Source organism: Erpetoichthys calabaricus, chromosome 3 (assembly GCF_900747795.2).
Source record: "Erpetoichthys calabaricus chromosome 3, fErpCal1.3, whole genome shotgun sequence".
Classification (NCBI taxonomy): domain Eukaryota; kingdom Metazoa; phylum Chordata; class Cladistia; order Polypteriformes; family Polypteridae; genus Erpetoichthys; species Erpetoichthys calabaricus.
The window spans coordinates 231,017,901-231,035,593 of NC_041396.2; the positions used below are offsets into that span (position 1 = coordinate 231,017,901).

General features: G+C 38.0%; 1 protein-coding gene across 1 annotated transcript in view; it reads left to right on the top strand.

Moving 5' to 3' along the window:
* epm2a (EPM2A glucan phosphatase, laforin) overlaps positions 1 to 17,693 on the top strand; it is a 187,719-nt gene that overhangs the window by 155,388 nt on the left and 14,638 nt on the right. The window contains exon 3 of the mRNA XM_028797889.2: positions 4,483 to 4,727. Within this exon, the coding sequence (XP_028653722.1) occupies positions 4,483 to 4,727 (245 nt within the window). The remainder of the gene's footprint in view (positions 1 to 4,482; positions 4,728 to 17,693) is intronic.

Consider the following 17,693-nt stretch of genomic DNA (forward strand, 5'->3'; position numbering starts at 1 on the left):
GTGCCATCTTGCAACCTTGACCTCTTCGTCAATAAGTCAGGTCTGACAATAGTAGTAGCTGAACCGGTGTCAATTATGGCCTTACAGACAACTCCACCTATCCATGTATGAATATGTCAGTATGTTCCTTCTCCTAATCTGCTGACCTGCATCAGAGGTGGAATAACTTGTCCTTGCAGACAGGTCCCTGGCTGTTTCCTTCTTGTTGTTTCATGGGCTCTACTTTTCTTTATTTTTGTCTGGACAAAAGTGCTTCAGATGACCTACTCTATCACAGTGATAGCATAAAGGTGGTTTCCCTTGGCACAAATGCCTTCATGCTTCAGTGAATGGTGCTATCATGTGTGTTGCTGATTGCTCCTGCTCATGCACACTTTCTTGTATCTGTTGACTTTTGACAATGCTCCACCCATCTAGTTAAACCGTGGTCCTCTCAGCTGTGGAGTTGCAAGTGGGCAATCTTCTGTTAGCACCTGTTCAGCCTCTTGCACAATCTGTAAAGCTTGCTGCAATGTTGGCTTTGCAAATCAAACCTGTTGTCACACTGAAGGTAGGGTAAGGCCCCGAATAAAGACTTCCTTTGCCAGTTCCTCTTGAACTGTCTGATCAAAATATGGATAGCCTCTTTTAACTAGAGACTGCACTTCTGCAGTGAATCTTTCCAAGCCCTCCATTGCAGCATGGGTGCACTCAGCAACTGTTGCCTTTATGCTTTGAGCAGATCATCAATGAATGTAAAAAGGCAAAACTGGGTTGTGGGACCATAAAGGTTGAGAAACACTGGTGTAAGGAAGGCAGTGTGGGCTAATACATTAAAATTAGCCCTTTAAGAGTCAAAAAATATGAGACCCTGTGAAATAATAATGTAAAATGTATTACTGTGACTGTGTTTTTGGCAATTTCTAGAAAATTATTTCCCTGTTGTTTCCCTATGGCCCACAGCCATTAGCAGGAATCACTTAAACTTGGACATTAATTGGCGCATGACTGTGTTCTTTTCACTAAATTCTAGATTTTATTAGCATTAAATTTTATATTACACTCTTAATTGTACACCATTTAATTTAATTTACATAGGCTACTTGTTTTAACTATACTTTACATTTTACTTAATATTTATTTACTTAATTATATGTTTAATATATTAAACAGAGTTGTGCATCATGGTCTTTAATATATTATGCATGACTTAAAAATTAAGTTCATCTGTTCATAATCATAATCATTTTATAAGTGTATGGCAGACAGGCAGGAAACTTGCCTGGCTGGGATGCCTCCTTAAAGGTAGGACCAGGTGAGAGAGCATGCACAGAGCATTATCTCCCCCGGATCGCTAGATGATAGTCCCCTGGGTTGCAGCAGCCCCACAAATTCCCACAGAGCACTGTAGGAGCTGGAATTTGATGGCTCAGCCCTGTTGGGTTCCGGGTCTGCTGCCAGGGAGTGCTGAAGAGATTACAGAGCCTTACTTTGTTGGGCTTCCGCCTCACCTGGAAGTGCTTCTGGACCACACTAATGGGCCACCAGAAGTACTCCCAGGTGCAGGATAAAAGAAGCCCGCTGCTGTTGCTGCTCCAGGATCCAGAGTCAGGAGGAAGAGGGACATAACTTGCTGGAGGAGGAGTGGAGGCTAAAAAAGAGAGAGATAGATAAGGAGAAGAAAAAAACAAAAGACAAAAAGTGCTTTATTATTGTGCTTGTGCTTTGTACTGGGGCTGTGTAGGTGGAAAGCCAAAGAAAAGAGTTTCCCACAGCAAAATGAAACCCAGTTGCTAAACTTGTGTGTGCGTCTGCTTGTGTCAGGTTTGGGGAGCTGGTGCACCCCCTGCAGGCCACAAAGTACTTTTGCAAAAAGGAAATACATCTGCATATGCCGGTGTCTCTTCTAAATTCTTTTCCATTAAAGAATGCTTAAGGCTGAATTTATGATATAATCACCCACAAATCCCTTTATCTTCAGTTCAGGCTACAAATGAAACCATGTAAATTGAGGCTAGAGAATGTGCATTCCTAGAATTAACATCTGTATCAGTGTACTATGGCCTGTGGCCTGTGACCAAGGTGAATATTCAGCTCAGCCATTATTATGTTAAATTGTTACATGGCACAATTTACCACAGGAAGGGTTTTCATCTAGCTTATAGGATTTTCTGCTCAATTCAGTGTCAACTGTTGCTGTTATTTTTCTACAAATAGCTGATGGACATACAGTCCCTGCTGTCATGCATAATGAATCTTTACAATATTTGATTAAGCCTAGAAAAGATTGTATCTACCTTTTGGTTTTGCTCTCCAATGCTCAAATCGAGACAACCATAGTTGTAATTTGCCTGTGCCCATAATGTACTCTAAAAATGTTGATTACTCTAGATTAAATAGGTGCTTTGTCATATTAGTTGTAATTAGGAAAGAAGTATGATGAACCTTCTCAATATGTTGACCTACTGGGGGTATCCATGTTTTATTTATTTATTTACTTTACAAGACTCAGAAATGCAAACAAACCAAAAGTATTATGCTTCAGAAGCACCTTGAAGAAAAGCACACAAAGTCCCAAAATATCTCCAAAAATGCCCACTAATGACCATCAAAAGCCTAGCTAGTAATATGGGCAAACACAGGATATTAATAAAATAAATAGGTTTATTTTATTTTTAAAATTTTATGCTATTACAAGAAGCTCTGTGAAGCAAAAAAAAAAGGCTAAAAGGAGTTGTCAACAATGACGTTCCAAGGCAAACAAAGTTCCAATGTACAATCCAATGGCAAAGTCAAAAAACAAAGCAAAGGGTTAAAAAAAGTACAGAAAAACCATAAAAAACACTCACCAACCAAGTGTACTCAAATGAAGCGCAAAGTACTGTGGGATACCCTCTGCTGCAGTACCTTGCGGTGAAAAGCAGGTAGAGCCACCTCTTGGGGAACCACCCACAAAACACAAGGAACATAACACAATACACATTGACATAAAGAAGCTAAATAGTCAACACTGGTAACAAAGACAATGGACAAACTAAACATAAAAACAGCATTTGTACCCCAGCTGGGGGGGCTAACTAAAACATGGTAAAAAGGAGGTGCTTTAAGATAACTCAGTTATAGGAACAGCATGAACGTCAAAAAAACACAAAAAATCAAAAGGAAAATCACAAGCCAAATGTCAGGCAAAAACTAAAACCAAAATTCCTGCTTACCTTTCCTCTTCTTCTTTGAAGTATGTCCTTTAAATATTTTAAAATATAGATGTTAGGTTATGCATGTCACCATCTTTCACAGGAGAAGTACATCCCAGGTAAAAACATATATATATTTTCCACAAAAGCTATGCAAAATGAATTAAATTTGTCCCTAACATACAGTATGCCTAACAATCTGGTGTTTTGAATTGATGCACTGGATTGAGTCTGCAGAGGTTATTATGAAAAACGTGAGGTAATGTTGGGTCTTTGTATGAATAAATTGGGGTTGAAAAGGGGATTGTGACTGTCTTTCATGATTCAACATTTTAATGTTTCTTCCCCACTTTCGCAGTCAGTAGCATCTTTTTGTGCCTGATATGCTACAGTCGGTTTGGTGTAAATAATCATGCAAAATAAAGAAGTAATTGGGGTAACATTTATAACCTCATCAGTCTTGTATTTGGACTGTGGTCGACTGACCTTTTCAATTGAGGTTTCCATGGAAATCCCTCAGAGCTAGGCAACCCCTGCAGCGTCCTCTATGATAGACATGCATAAAACATATAATTATGGTTTATTCATTTTTATATTTTACCAGCAATTATGCTAGCACATGTTTCATTACCGTTAATTAAGACAGCACATTTTAAATATATGGAAAGAAAAAAAATACTTAGAGGAAAACCCACACAGACTTGGGGAGAACATATATAGCACACTTTCTTTTACAGTATTATCTGTACTTTCACATAATATATGCTGTTAATTTTAGCATGTTATCTTGAATTCTTATGAAATCCATTAAATTCTGTCATTTTCCAAAGAAATATTTCTGCCTGTGAAAATCTTAGATGTGCAGGATGAGTGACAGGTGATGCGCAGACTGGGAGAAAATAGCGTTTAAGCCTGTCAGGTGCACAAAAGAACTATAATTGGCAATTTAAATGCTAAGGCTTAGTCTACAATCATCACAGCAGGACTGAAAAATATATATTTTGAGGGAAGCAACAGCAGGTTTTAAAATTTTAAAACTTTCATTTATTTTCCTAAAATCTCAATTAAATTTCACTGTGTGCATAGTATTGTGTTGCATCTGATACTTGTTAGGTACATCATTATGCTACAGCACTAACAAAACCTCATCACTGCTAGTTATGTTTTTAATCTCATTAGTGAATTATTATACTGCATAATAATGGATGTGCATCCAAACAGACCGGTAATGGACTGACATACTTTAAAATAACAAGCTTTGCTTTGAGTTTGAATAACTGTTGTGTCTTCCATTTCTGTTACTTCACAGGATTCTGCCCAGAATCTGGCTTGGTAGTTGTCCACGTCAGATGGAACATGTAACAATAAAAATGAAACATGAGCTTGGAATCACTGCTGTGATGAATTTTCAGACTGAATGGGATATTGTGCAGAATTCGTCTGGTTGTAGACGCAAAAAGACAGAACCCATGTGTCCAGAGACCATGATGGAGTTATACAAAGATTCTGGCCTTGTTTATGTATGGATTCCAACACCAGATATGAGTACAGAAGGTGAGCATTACGTTCTTAAAAAAAAATGTCTGTCATTCCTAAAAAGCTCATACGATATTTTTGGTAAACCCCTTAAATTAAAGCTGAAAGTGTACACTTCACTCGTATAATGATTGCTTTATTTCAAATCCATTGTGGTGGCGTACAGAGCCAAAATAATGAAAATTGTGCCACTGTCCAAATACTTATGAACCTGACTATATATCCCACATTTAATAGTCTTATATAAGGGTATGACCTTTTACTGGAGTAAAATAGTGCAGGTAACTTTGACAGCAATGTATTTAGTCCTGCTTGGGTCAAATACTGATGAAGTTTGGCAAGCGTTCTTCTGTCTTGGTAGCAGATGGACCAGAAGAGGTGTCCCTAAAGGTGCAATTACATCACGGCTTCCCTAATTGGTTGAGATCTTCTTGGTTGAGGGTGCAAGTGTGGAATAGCCAGCAGACCACACTGTACCTCTCAATCTCTTTCATCATATGTCCTTTATGTCAGACCCTATATAACAGAGACAGACAGATAGGTAATAAAAATAATAAAATAATGGAAATACTTATAACGTGTTGAGAGGATTTTGGGGCAATGAAAGTCAACAGAACAACATTAGTATGTCTTGGGATTGTTTTCAAGAAAATCTACACCAAACTTGCTATTTTAAAGGAAAAAACAAAGCCTACAATTATTATTATGGGAGTTCGCCCAACCAGTCTACATGTGTTTTGTGGACTTGGAAAAGGCGTTCGACTGTGTCCCTCGGGGAATCCTGTGGGGGGTGCTCCGGGAGTATGGGGTACCAGACCCCCTGATAAGGGCTGTTCGGTCCCTGTACAACCGGTGTCAGAGCTTGGTCCGCATTGCCGGCAGTAAGTCGAACCCGTTTCCAGTGAGAGTTGGACTCCGCCAGGGCTGCCCTTTGTCACAGATTCTGTTCATAACTTTTATGGACAGAATTTCTAGGCGCAGCCAGGGTGTTGAGGGGGTCCAGTTTGGTGTACTCAGGATTGGGTCACTGCTTTTTGCAGATGATGTTGTCCTGTTTGCTTCATTAGGCCATGATCTTCAGCTCTCTCTGGATCGGTTCGCAGCCAAGTGTGTGAAGCGGCTGGGATGGGAATCAGCACCTCCAAATCCGAGACCATGGTCCTCAGCCGGAAATGGGTGGAGTGCCCTCTCAGGGTTGGGAGCGAGATCCAGCCTCAAGTGGAGGAGTTCAAGTATCTCGGGGTCTTGTTCACGAGTGAGGGAAGAATGGAGCGTGAGATCGACAGGCGGATCGGTGCGGCGTCCGCAGTGATACGGGCTCTGCATCGGTCTGTCGTGGTGAAAAAGGAGCTGAGCCGTAAGGCAAAGCTCTCAATTTACCAGTCGATCTATGTTCCTACCCTCACCTATCGTCATGAGCTATGGGTAGTGACCGAAAGAACAAGATCGCGAATACAAGCGGCTGAAATGAGTTTCCTCTGCAGGGTGTCTGGGCTCTCCCTTAAAGATAGGGTGAGAAGCTCAGTCATCCGGGAGGGGCTCAGAGTAGAGCCGCTGCTCCTCCGCATCGAGAGGAGTCAGATGAGGTGGCTCGGGCATCTGATCAGGATGCCTCCTGGACGCCTCCCTGGTGAGGTTTTCCGGGCACGTCCAACCGGGAGGAGGCCCCAGGGAAGACGCAGGACACGCTGGAGGGACTATGTCTCCCGGCTGGCCTGGGAACGCCTTGGAATTCTCCCGGAAGAGCTAGAAGAAGTGGCCAGGGAGAGGGAAGTCTGGGTATCTCTGCTCAAGCTGCTGCCCCCACGACCCGACTTCGGATAAGCGGAAGAGGATGGATGGATGGATGGATGGATGGATGGACAATTACTATTAAAAAAAAAATTTTGTAAACCAACAAAAAATTAACTGACAAAACAGAGATAAAATACTAAAACTATATGAAACCAATGAAAGTAGTAGAAATATGGAGCCCCTGTGGGACATGATGTAGTCTATTTTTCCTGGGAAACAATCTCGTTGCACACCAGACACTTTAATGGTCACACAAGCTAATATTACATGCACACTGGATACTTTCAGCTGAGCACAGTGAAGCAGCAACACTAGCCACTGCACTGCTGTATAATAAAACATAATTAAATTGTTTAGTTAACTACTTGCTTACTTATTAGTGCCCATCTAGGTTCTTATTCGCCCAAGTTACAATTGCAATTCTTATCCCACATTTTGACTGCATTTTGAATTTCAGTCCAGTGTGGGTACACTAATTTAATTTTCTGGCTAACCTGGCACACTCACTTATGTTGTGGTATGTAAAATGCACTCTAAAGAGTTAAATTGCATCAGGCCACTTTAATTGTCACTGTTTTCTGTTAAATGAGATTGGGCCAAAGTGATTTAACCATTTAGAGTGGCTACTTCAATATTCTAATTAATCTAGTGCTGTTTATATGAAGAGGCATGTGTGCCAAATTTGCTGGTGGAATTGACTAATCCATTGCATTGGGCTAGGCAACATACAAGGACATTTAACGGATGAGTCTCTCTTGTCACAGGACTTTGAAAGGAAAGGCATCCAAATCGATTTAACTCTTTAGAGTGTGCATTAAATATTACAGACAACTGGTATGTAAAATGAAGTTTGCCAAGTTTGCCAGGAAATGTGATCAGTGTACCCATATTAGAACAAGCAAAGTTTAAAATCAGTCAATATGTGGAATACAAATGGTTCCTACATGTGTGAAAAAGAAGCAAGCTAACATGTAACTGTGAATTACTGTAAGTTGCAGAGAGAAATTGCTGCAAATAGCTAACTTTAGCTTTAAAGTTAATTACAGCACTTACACTTTGGAGTATGAATGATACACATATCTTATATATTTCATGGCTTCACAAAATATATTCTTCTAGTAGTGAAATTTATAAATATGGCAAAATGTTCATCAAAACAATGTCATTCTCAACTGTTTTTGATTAGGAAACAAATTCAAGTGACTTCACTTTTACATTCCTTACAGGATGAATCTGTTCTGACTCCGTGTGCATGGTATTCACACTCTATCAGATCATCCAAGAACAAAAAGGTCCAACATTGGCCCAGATATATTATACATTCAGTAGTCACACTCACTGATAAATTTAGCAAACAACCCTCTTCATATAAACATCACTACTTACTGCTACTGTTTCATAGATCCAGGTTTGAATATACAAATTTTTAAACTTGCCAATATCAATTTCTGTAGATTGTATCTGTGTTTATAACATAAAACTATTAAGCAGTATGTTGCGTTCACAGAAAATGATGTAAAGGTCTCATGCAAAGGTATTAGGTGCAGATCTCAAGGTATGAGGTGCGCATGTAATCTTAATTGTTATGACTTTAAAATATCTGATGCGCACGAGATAGTAAGAGGTGGGCATGATATAGTAAGTGGTGCACATGAGATAGTATGTGGTGAGCACAAGGTATTTTGGATAGTAGAAAGACCATGCCATACCATAATATTTTTAAATGCATTTAATCTAATTCAGGACTGCAGGTGGCAGGAGCCTATCTTGGCTGGCAGCACTGGAAGGAAATAGCATTTGACAGCATACCAGTCCATTTCAAGGCCCATTCAGACACACATGCTCACACATAGAATAAGCAGTTACTCCAATCTGAACATTTTAGGAGATGTGGGGGAAAAAAAGAGAGTATGCACAGGAAAACCCAAAGAAACATGGGCAGAATGTGTAAACTCTATACTGACAATAACCTGGCACAGGATTGAAACCTAGGACACTAGATTCATGAAACAGCCACTGCTCTACCCTGAAGAAGTACAAGTATGAGAGAAAAACCAAGTCTCCATTTCTATTGTGAAGAGTCATTTGTCAGTCTGCAGTAGTCCACAGCTGGTACTTCAAGGCCCAATTTGGTCCTTTAAGAAATGGCTTTCTTACTGCCACTTGCCTGGTCAAACCTACAGCACAAAGTCTCTTCTTCACAGTAGAAACTGAGATTTGCTTTTTTTGACCACTGTTAAGCTGTACTTGTAGCTGCTGTGTTGTGAGTCGTCTGTCAAGCAAGCTGGTGACCCTCAGAAACTTGTCTCCTGTTTGGGTTGTGACTTTGGGTTTGTCAAAGTTTCTTCCAACACTGTGAATTCTTTGCAATTTCTCTAAACGAAAGGCCTACTCTATGAAGGGTAATAATGCTCTGTCTCATTCATTTGTTAATTGCTGTGTTCTTGCCATTATCACTGGAATTTTCAACTGGAACTTTTAAGGGAGTAGAGCATGTAGTAACACAATTTGATCCAACTCCGCATAAAGACAGACAGAGGGTTTCTAAGTAATTAACAGACGTTGAGACACCTTTGCAAATTGTTTGCTTCAACTTGCAAGAATTCATTTGCTTTAACTGCTGCAAAACATCTGTGGGATGTAACCTATTAGTTGTTCCCTGAAGAAGGACCATTTGTAATATCCATCCATCCATCCATCCATCCATTTTCCAACCCGCTGAATCTGAACACAGGGTCACGGGGGTCTGCTGGAGCCAATCCCAGCCAACACAGGGTACAAGGCAGGAACCAATCCCAGGCAGGGTGCCAACCCACCGCAGATTTGTTATATTCTGATATTTGTTTTACTTTCTTGTGTACATAGTATACATAGTGTACCCCTGCTTTAAATAAAAATTAAGGAATCCTATCAACTTTTGGGTCACTTCTGGCAACCAGAAGTGGTACTTTAACTGAATACTTTTGTGCATTTTCAAGAAAACTATGGTTATAATTACAGACAGATGATTCAAATTTTGCATAGATCTATACTAATAAAAGGCAAAGCCCTCACTGACTCACTCACTCATCACTAATTCTCCAACTTCCCGTGTAGGTGGAAGGCTGAAATTTGGCAGGCGGATTCCTTACAGCTTACTTACAAAAGTTAGGCAGGTTTCATTTCGAAATTCTACGCGTAATGGTCATAACTGGAACCTCTTTTTTGTCCATATACTGTAATGGAGGAGGCGGAGTCGCGTATCACGTCATCACGCCTCCTACGTAATCACGTGAACTGAAAACAAGGAAGAGCCCCAAAGAGCGCTGAAGAAAACATTCATTACACAATTGAGAAGGCACAAGAGAGCGGCTTATGTGAACTGACTGAATGCAGCACGAGTGATCACTTCGATACTGCGGAAACAAAGCACGGTGTAAAACGTAAGTTTAAATTAAGTTTATAGAAACGCTACCACTGCCGTTTGCAATACCATATTCGCGAGATACAAGTTTAATGAGAAGACACGAGGTATAAACGAGACTTTGGATGACTTTGTAACGGATTAAAAATTGCTGTAGCGAGAAACTTTTAAGTGCCGGGTCTTAGCTAACATTAAATAAAGCTGTGGACATCGCAACATCGACTGAATGCAGCACGTCGGAAACAAAGCACCGTGTAAACCTAAAGTTTAAATTAAGTTCATAGACCTACAAAAGGTTGCCATTGATTTGAGGCAAGATTGCTTTTCTCCTGTACAACTATGCGTTGTATTCTCAAGAGTGTGCTTGCACGGCTTGGTCATATTACAACCGGAGTGCTGAACTGACAACGTGGTATACAAACAGAACTATAACAATCGTAATAAACGAACAAAAAAACAGCGGACAACCCGTGGATTAAATAAAAAGGCTGCTTCCGTTGGCGAAGCAATGAAAAAGGAAGACCTTATATGGCGTTCATTCATAAAACAGCGGAGAGGCCGTGTGAAGGCAACTTCACAAAAAAACAGATCCTTAACAAATTGTTATTGGTATATTTTCCCTCAATTTAAAAAGGTTTTCTTTTCTTCTTAATAAAAATTTAAAAGCAGTACTTCGCGAGGATTTAAATATTCAGATATATATATATATATAGAGATAGATACATAGATAGATAGATATATGTATGTGTATGTGTATGTATGTATATATGTATGTCTATATATATGTGTAGATATGTATATATATGTGTATATATGTAGATATATAAATATGTATATGTATATATATATGTTGATATGTGTATATATATATATGTATATATATATGTGGATGTTTATATGTATATATATATATGTATATATGTATATATATATATGTATATGTAGATATGTGTATATGTAGATATGTATATATATGTATAGATGTTTATATATATATATGTTTACATAACCTCTTTAACACACTACTTCTCCGCTGCGAAGCGCGGGTATTTTGCTAGTATATTTATAATGATAAAAAGCAAATAGATATGAAATTTGAGAAAAATTACTCAACCAGAAGTAGTATTTCATTTAAACAACCATCCGATTTTTTTGTATCATGGAAATATAAATGTGTACCCAATATTAAAAACTGTATTCAATGTAACACATATTCTTTCAATAACTATTATTTATTTTATTTTAATTTATACAACATCAGTTTAACAATAACGTGTAAACATTGAACATGCCATGTAAATATAAAGATGTAATGGGAACATTAAGTTGCTACGTCTCCATCATGTTCCTGGTAATACATTTAAATTTGTGATTTTTTTTTTTGCCATCATTATCATAATTAAATATAGGTAAATGCAGTTTTACCTATAGCAATTTGCTGCTACAAATATTATAAAATACTAACACTTTTTCTATGTTTTTAGGTGACTATAACTCTTTTTACTTTGCATGTAATCTAGGTAATGCATATGTAATCATGAAAAAAAATTCCACCACTGTTGTCAACCTCCATATGTGCAAAAATATCATTTTAATATAAGGTTTGATTATAAATAGAGATAAATGATTGTGTATCAATATTATCAATTAGTTATGATGAGAAACAAACACATATGATATCTGAGAAATATTGTGCACCTGGAAGTGGTTCTGAATACCTTTTCCTTTTATCTCGGTATATGAGAAAGTCAAGGGGAGCACACCCCCATTTTTTTATTCTTTACAGTTTTTGCGAACACTAAACTTTAAATTTCAACCTCTGGCAGTTTACTGCTTATCTTTTCACCATTTGAAGTCATTCATTGCATTTTAACTGATTCAATTTGAAGAAAAACTGGAAAAACTGAGGTTTTCCAAAACGTTTGTCCGGTATTATTCTGTCATCTCTTTCTTCCTCGTCATGATTTCCCACTTCTATGTGGGGTCAATATGCTTGATCCAAACAGCTTCTCAAATTGCCTGATTTTTGTTTCATGAGACTATCCCAATGGCCACTCAAATGGAGCTACATGACATGAGATTCAAATATAGGGTGTTGTATTTATGAAACAGAAGCAATAAGAACTAAAATATATGTATTTCCTTATTAAAGTATTTATTCTTACACTTGATTCTACATATTGAAATTGTCTCAGGTAGCTACAATTGACTGGCTGATTAAAAACAGTTGACAGAATCTTTAACTAAATTGTGTTATGGTCACTTACAGTTACACTTACACTTACATGTTTACATGTAAGAATGAACTTGACTTGAAGTATCTGTGAAGTAATCGTGTTAAAAGACATATATGCTGACTCACCCAAATTAATGGAACATTTTATCTGTAAGAAACAGTGGTGTGAGTCACTAAATCCCCATGTGAATGGCACTTCAGTAGGCAGCTCTGGCTGTTTATAGCACTTATGAGGGACACAAATAGAACAATCCAACTTAGCCTTCAGGTGACTTTGAGATGAGGCCCGCTGATAAGCACTGGGATAACTCAATAAATGTAATCTTTTCTCATCATGCTTGGTAGTCAAAAGGTGTCAACAAGAATTATTTTTACCAGTGTTACAAAGTACTTTATATGCCAAAAGTATGTCAAATGAGCATTTCTGTGACATATTTACTTTGACAAACAAATCTAGTGGAAGGCAGAAATTAAAATGACTTGGGAGAAAAATACATCTCATACATTTTAAATTAATGAAATATTCTCTATATACCTGCAATTGCTTGTAGATTTTCATAGTATTGAAAATTCTGCTAATGCCAGTGTGCAATGCAGATTAGATAGTTAACTCTCAAAGCACTGTAATAAGATGAGTTAAATGCAGTTAGAGTTGATTCATTTTAACAAAAAAATGTATTTGTAAAGACCACTTACTTAGTCAAAGTGATGAAGATTATATCATAAACCTACCATCTGAATGTTGCAGCAGAAACTGAGACACATCAGACCAGGCAACATTTTTCCAGTCTTCTGTTGTGCAGTTTTGGTGAGCCTGTGTGAATTGTAACCTCAGTTGCCCGTTCTTTGCTGACAGGAGTGGCACCTGGTGTGGTCTCCTGCTGTTGTAGCCCATCTGCTACAACGTTTACCATGTTGTGTGTTCATAGATGCTGTTCTGCATACCTTGGTTGTAACGAGTGGTTATTGGAGCTACTGATGCCTTTCTATCAGCTTGAACCAGTCTGGCCATTCTCCTCTGACCTCTGGCATCAACAAGGCTTTTTCGCCCAGAGGACTGCCTCTCTCTGGATATTTTCTCTTTTTCAGACCATTCTCTGTAAATCCTAGAGATGGTTGTGTGTGAAAATCCTTGTGAAATACTCAGACCAGCAGGTCTGCCACCAACAACCATGTCATGTTCAAAGTAACTTAAATCACCTTTCTTCCCCATTCTGATGCTCGGCTTAAACTTCAGCAGGACATCTTGACAATGTCTACATGCGTAAATGCATTGAGTTGCTGCCATGTGATTGGCTGATTACATATTTGTCTAATTATATATATTCTTTTTAAGTCTGAATCGCAATCTGATTATTGGGTGGTTACCTGCCAAGTAGCACTTGTGGTTGTTCGGTCAGTTGGCAAACATCCACTATGTCCTCTCAGTTGCAAGAAGAGGATCATAGATATGTGATACAGTATCTGCCAAATAATACAAAGAGTACACAATATATGTGTTTCACCCTTATTGGGGGTTGTAAGGTGTATGCACTTTTGCATTCCCTTACAGAGATTGAAAGTCAGATGTCAGGGACTGAGGCAAAGCCTCTGACCCTGCACCACAGTTGCTGGTTCACTTATTTGGCAAGGTGAAGATCAGTGAATTATAATTTTTTTTAAGTCTGAATCACAATCTGATTATAAGGTGGTTACCTACCAGATAACACTTGTGGTTGGTTGGCCAGTTGGCAAACATCCATCACGTCCTCTCAGTTGCGATAAGTAAATCATAGATATGTTATACATTATCTGCCAAATAATACAAAGACTAACCACAAGTGTTACCTGTTTGGCAACCACCTAATGATCAGATGTATTGGAGTGCAAAAGTGCATACACCTGACGAGCCCCAATAACGAAGAAACATGTGTTGTGTACTCTTTGTATTATTTGAGGTGAAGTGAAAAGTACAAATTATCTAGCCCCCAAAAATGAGAACAAAAATCATAGTTGAGAATTCAAAGCGAAAAACAATCCTGTCTTCTTAAAGAACACTTCTTTAATTTTTTACAGCAATAAAAAGTTTGTTTTTAAATGATTGCATCAAGATACTTGGACACTAGCACTATGGTGATGCAATCTTAAGGCATTTGTTTGTATTGGTTAGCACAGAAAATCATTTTTGGCAAAAATACATGTGTGGAATGTTGTGAGCATACATTGAGATAGCTGACATTTGGATTATGCGACACAAGTAATTTGAGATTTCTTTATTGATGTTTTGATATGTTTTGCTGTTGCTTAAGCTGGATCTCTATTGAAGTTCATTACATCAGAAATTTTGTGATCTCTGTTTTCATTGAAAACATGAGATCAAATGTTTTTACTTAACTACCACTACAGACAACATAAGGTAAGTAACATATAAAAAATAATTTTTGTGTGAAGCAGTTATGAAGTCACATGCAGCACCATTGTCAAACACATGAAAGGCAACTTCACTTTAGCCAATAACAAAGCAGCAAGATCGGTCAAACTATGAGATCTCTGGCAAAATTCTAAAAAAAAGTATGACAATGTGAATTATTTGTTGTAGAAAATAAAAAATCAGTGAAAATAGATCTCCAGTGCAAATAATTAATATTCAAAATACTACCACCTTTAAAAGTGACTGAGAAATGTTGCAGTATGTGCTGCATGCTTGTGAATTTAGTTAAAATGTATTCTTTTACCATGGTATCATAGAAATAAAACCTTATTATTACTATTACATTTCCATAATTTTAAATAATAATTTTAAATAAAACCATACTGGTAAAGGCTAACTAAAATAAAGAGAACACTCCACAATATGTCTCAGCAGTTATTTTTTTAGTAAAATGGCCTTTAGTGAAATTTCAAGTGGAACAGGAGGTTTACATACCTAGAAATGTTGGAGAGATAACTGAACAGCAAACAAAGAAAACAAGTACAAGACTGACCGGAGGGAAAGGGCAAAGTTATGTTGTCAAAGATAGAAACATGTGGGAGGGTGGTGTGCTTTGCCATAAAATAGGAAACAGTGAGTGATAAAACCTTCCAGAGGAGTGAAACAGTTCATACTAAACTATATTATTATTGCTGTCTCAGGTCAAAGTTGGATCCATACAGCTTACCAGGATTACTGAATTCTCGTGACATGTAGAGTGCTATTGATCGTATGCTGGAACACATTTTCATTGTTACAGGATTTAAGCACAGGTCATGTGCAGCCCATATTATTTCAGAATAGAAGCAGTCTCTGATTTCCATAAAGATCAGATGACTGTTGTAAGATGAATTTCAGGCAAGCTAACTGGTCCAAGCCTGTTATATCCCCTTTATAGAAATTTTGCTTATTTTTAATACTTTAACTCAAATTGTGCTCGAAGCAGTAAGAAGATGTTCTGTCCTGAGTGATTTCTTGCCTTGTAGATTTTGCTATCAACCATCCTGTAACTGAGTTCAATAATTCATTCAGTTTTAAACTAGTTTACTATGAGTTATCTTTCCTCTTCATGGCTGACAGAGGCTGTTGAACCAAATCATATTTTGATGGTCTATACAGCTGACTGCAGAGGGAAAACTCACATTTATCAACCTTGCATGTTTATCCTTATGTGATATTATTTATTTATTTTGAAGAAAATAACATTCCATACAATCAATTCTAACTTGTACAATGAAGAAAATAATGTTGCATACAATCCAGTCAAACTTAACAAAACAACATCTCCTAAACAAGAGAAAGAGAGGGATAATTTCCTTTTCCTTGATATAAATGCTTATTCTAAAATGTTATTAATTAGGTCTTGCCATATTTAAAAAAAGTTTTGAATGGATGCTCTTAAGTGCAAATTTGATTTTTTCTAATTTCATATAGTATAGAACATCTGTTACCCACTTACTTATAAAAGGTGGGTTGGGGTTCTTCCAGTTGAGCAAGACAAGTCCACAAGCTAGCAGTGTGGCATATGCAATTACATGTGAGGCTGGAACTAGATTGCAATGTTTGCTGGTTGGATTTTGCACTGGATACATTTTGGATACATTTGGATGTGTTCAATTAAATATTTTAAATTGAATGATTGAATGCTTTGCACATATGGAGCTAGCATTTTGTGTATTGCTGCCTTTCACTCCTTTTCTGAGATATTAAGTGAAAGATCCTTTACTCCCACCATACCTAGGATCTTTGAGAAGATGCAGTCTGAGTTTTCATGACTGATCAGTTTTGCCTCTCTATTAGAAATGGGTGGGAGGTGAGGAAAATTGGGTAGGTTCCTTTTAGCAAAATTTCTGATTTGAAAGTAGTGGAAAAATTGTGTTGCTGAGAAGTTAAATTTGAAGCATAATTTATCATAAGATGCAAAAAAAATCTTTAACATTTTCCAAAGTTTAAATACTGTGTAGGTTTGAGAGGTTATTATCATGTAGAGGAGTAACAGATAAAAGCTTCTCTGCTTTGAAGTGCATCCTGCTTTGGTTCCATATTCTAACTGATTGATGAACATTTGGATTTTTGGTATATTGATGTTAATTTGTATTTACTGCAGCACAAAGCAGGGCATATAAATCCTCTTTGGATCCTAAAGTGATGGCAAACTATCGTCCGATCTCTAACCTTCCATTTTTGTCTAAGGTTTTGGTTCAGCTTCAGGATCACCTCAAAAAATTCAATCTGTTTAAAAAATTTCAGTCTGGTTTCCGAACTTCTCACAGCACAGAGACAGCCCTGGTCAGAGTCACCAATGACCTCCTGATGGCTGCTGACCATGGCTCTCCATCACTCCTTATCCTCTTGGACCTTACAGCTGCATTTGATACAGTAGATCATAATATTCTCCTTCATCATCTTCACTATACAATTGGACTTTCTGGCATTGCTTTGGAGTGGTTTGAGTCCTATCTTACAGACAGGACTGAGTATGTGGCCGTGGGGGATGCTAAATCTCATACCCACACTGTCACCTGTGGGGTCCCACAAGGATCAGTCCTTGGGCCGACCATCTTTAATATCTATATACTACCACTGGGTCACATCATCTGCAAGCATGAAGTTTCATTCCATTGCTATGCCGATGATACACAGCTCTATGTGAGACTGGATTCGACTTCTCTTACACCTCCATCAACTTTTTCCTCTTGCTTGGATGAGATTGAGGCCTGGATGTCCAAGAACTGTTGTAATGCACTCCTCATCGGGATACCCAACAAGAGCCTTCAAAAGCTACAACAAATTCAAAATAGTGCTGCAAGAATCCTAATGAGGGTGTGGAAATATGAACACATTTCACAAATCCTTCGATCACTTCATTGGCTCCCTATCCAAATCCATATAGAATACAAACTCTGTTTGTTTACTCACCACTGTATCCATGGAAATGCTCCACAATATCTTAAGGAACTCCTTATACTCCTTATACTACAATCCACTACAAGAAACCTCCGTTTTACAAATACCTACCGCCTTCGCCCCCCTGTGACCAAACTTCATACAATTGGAGACAGAGCCTTTGCAGCTGCTGCTCCACGGCTCTGGAATGCCCTA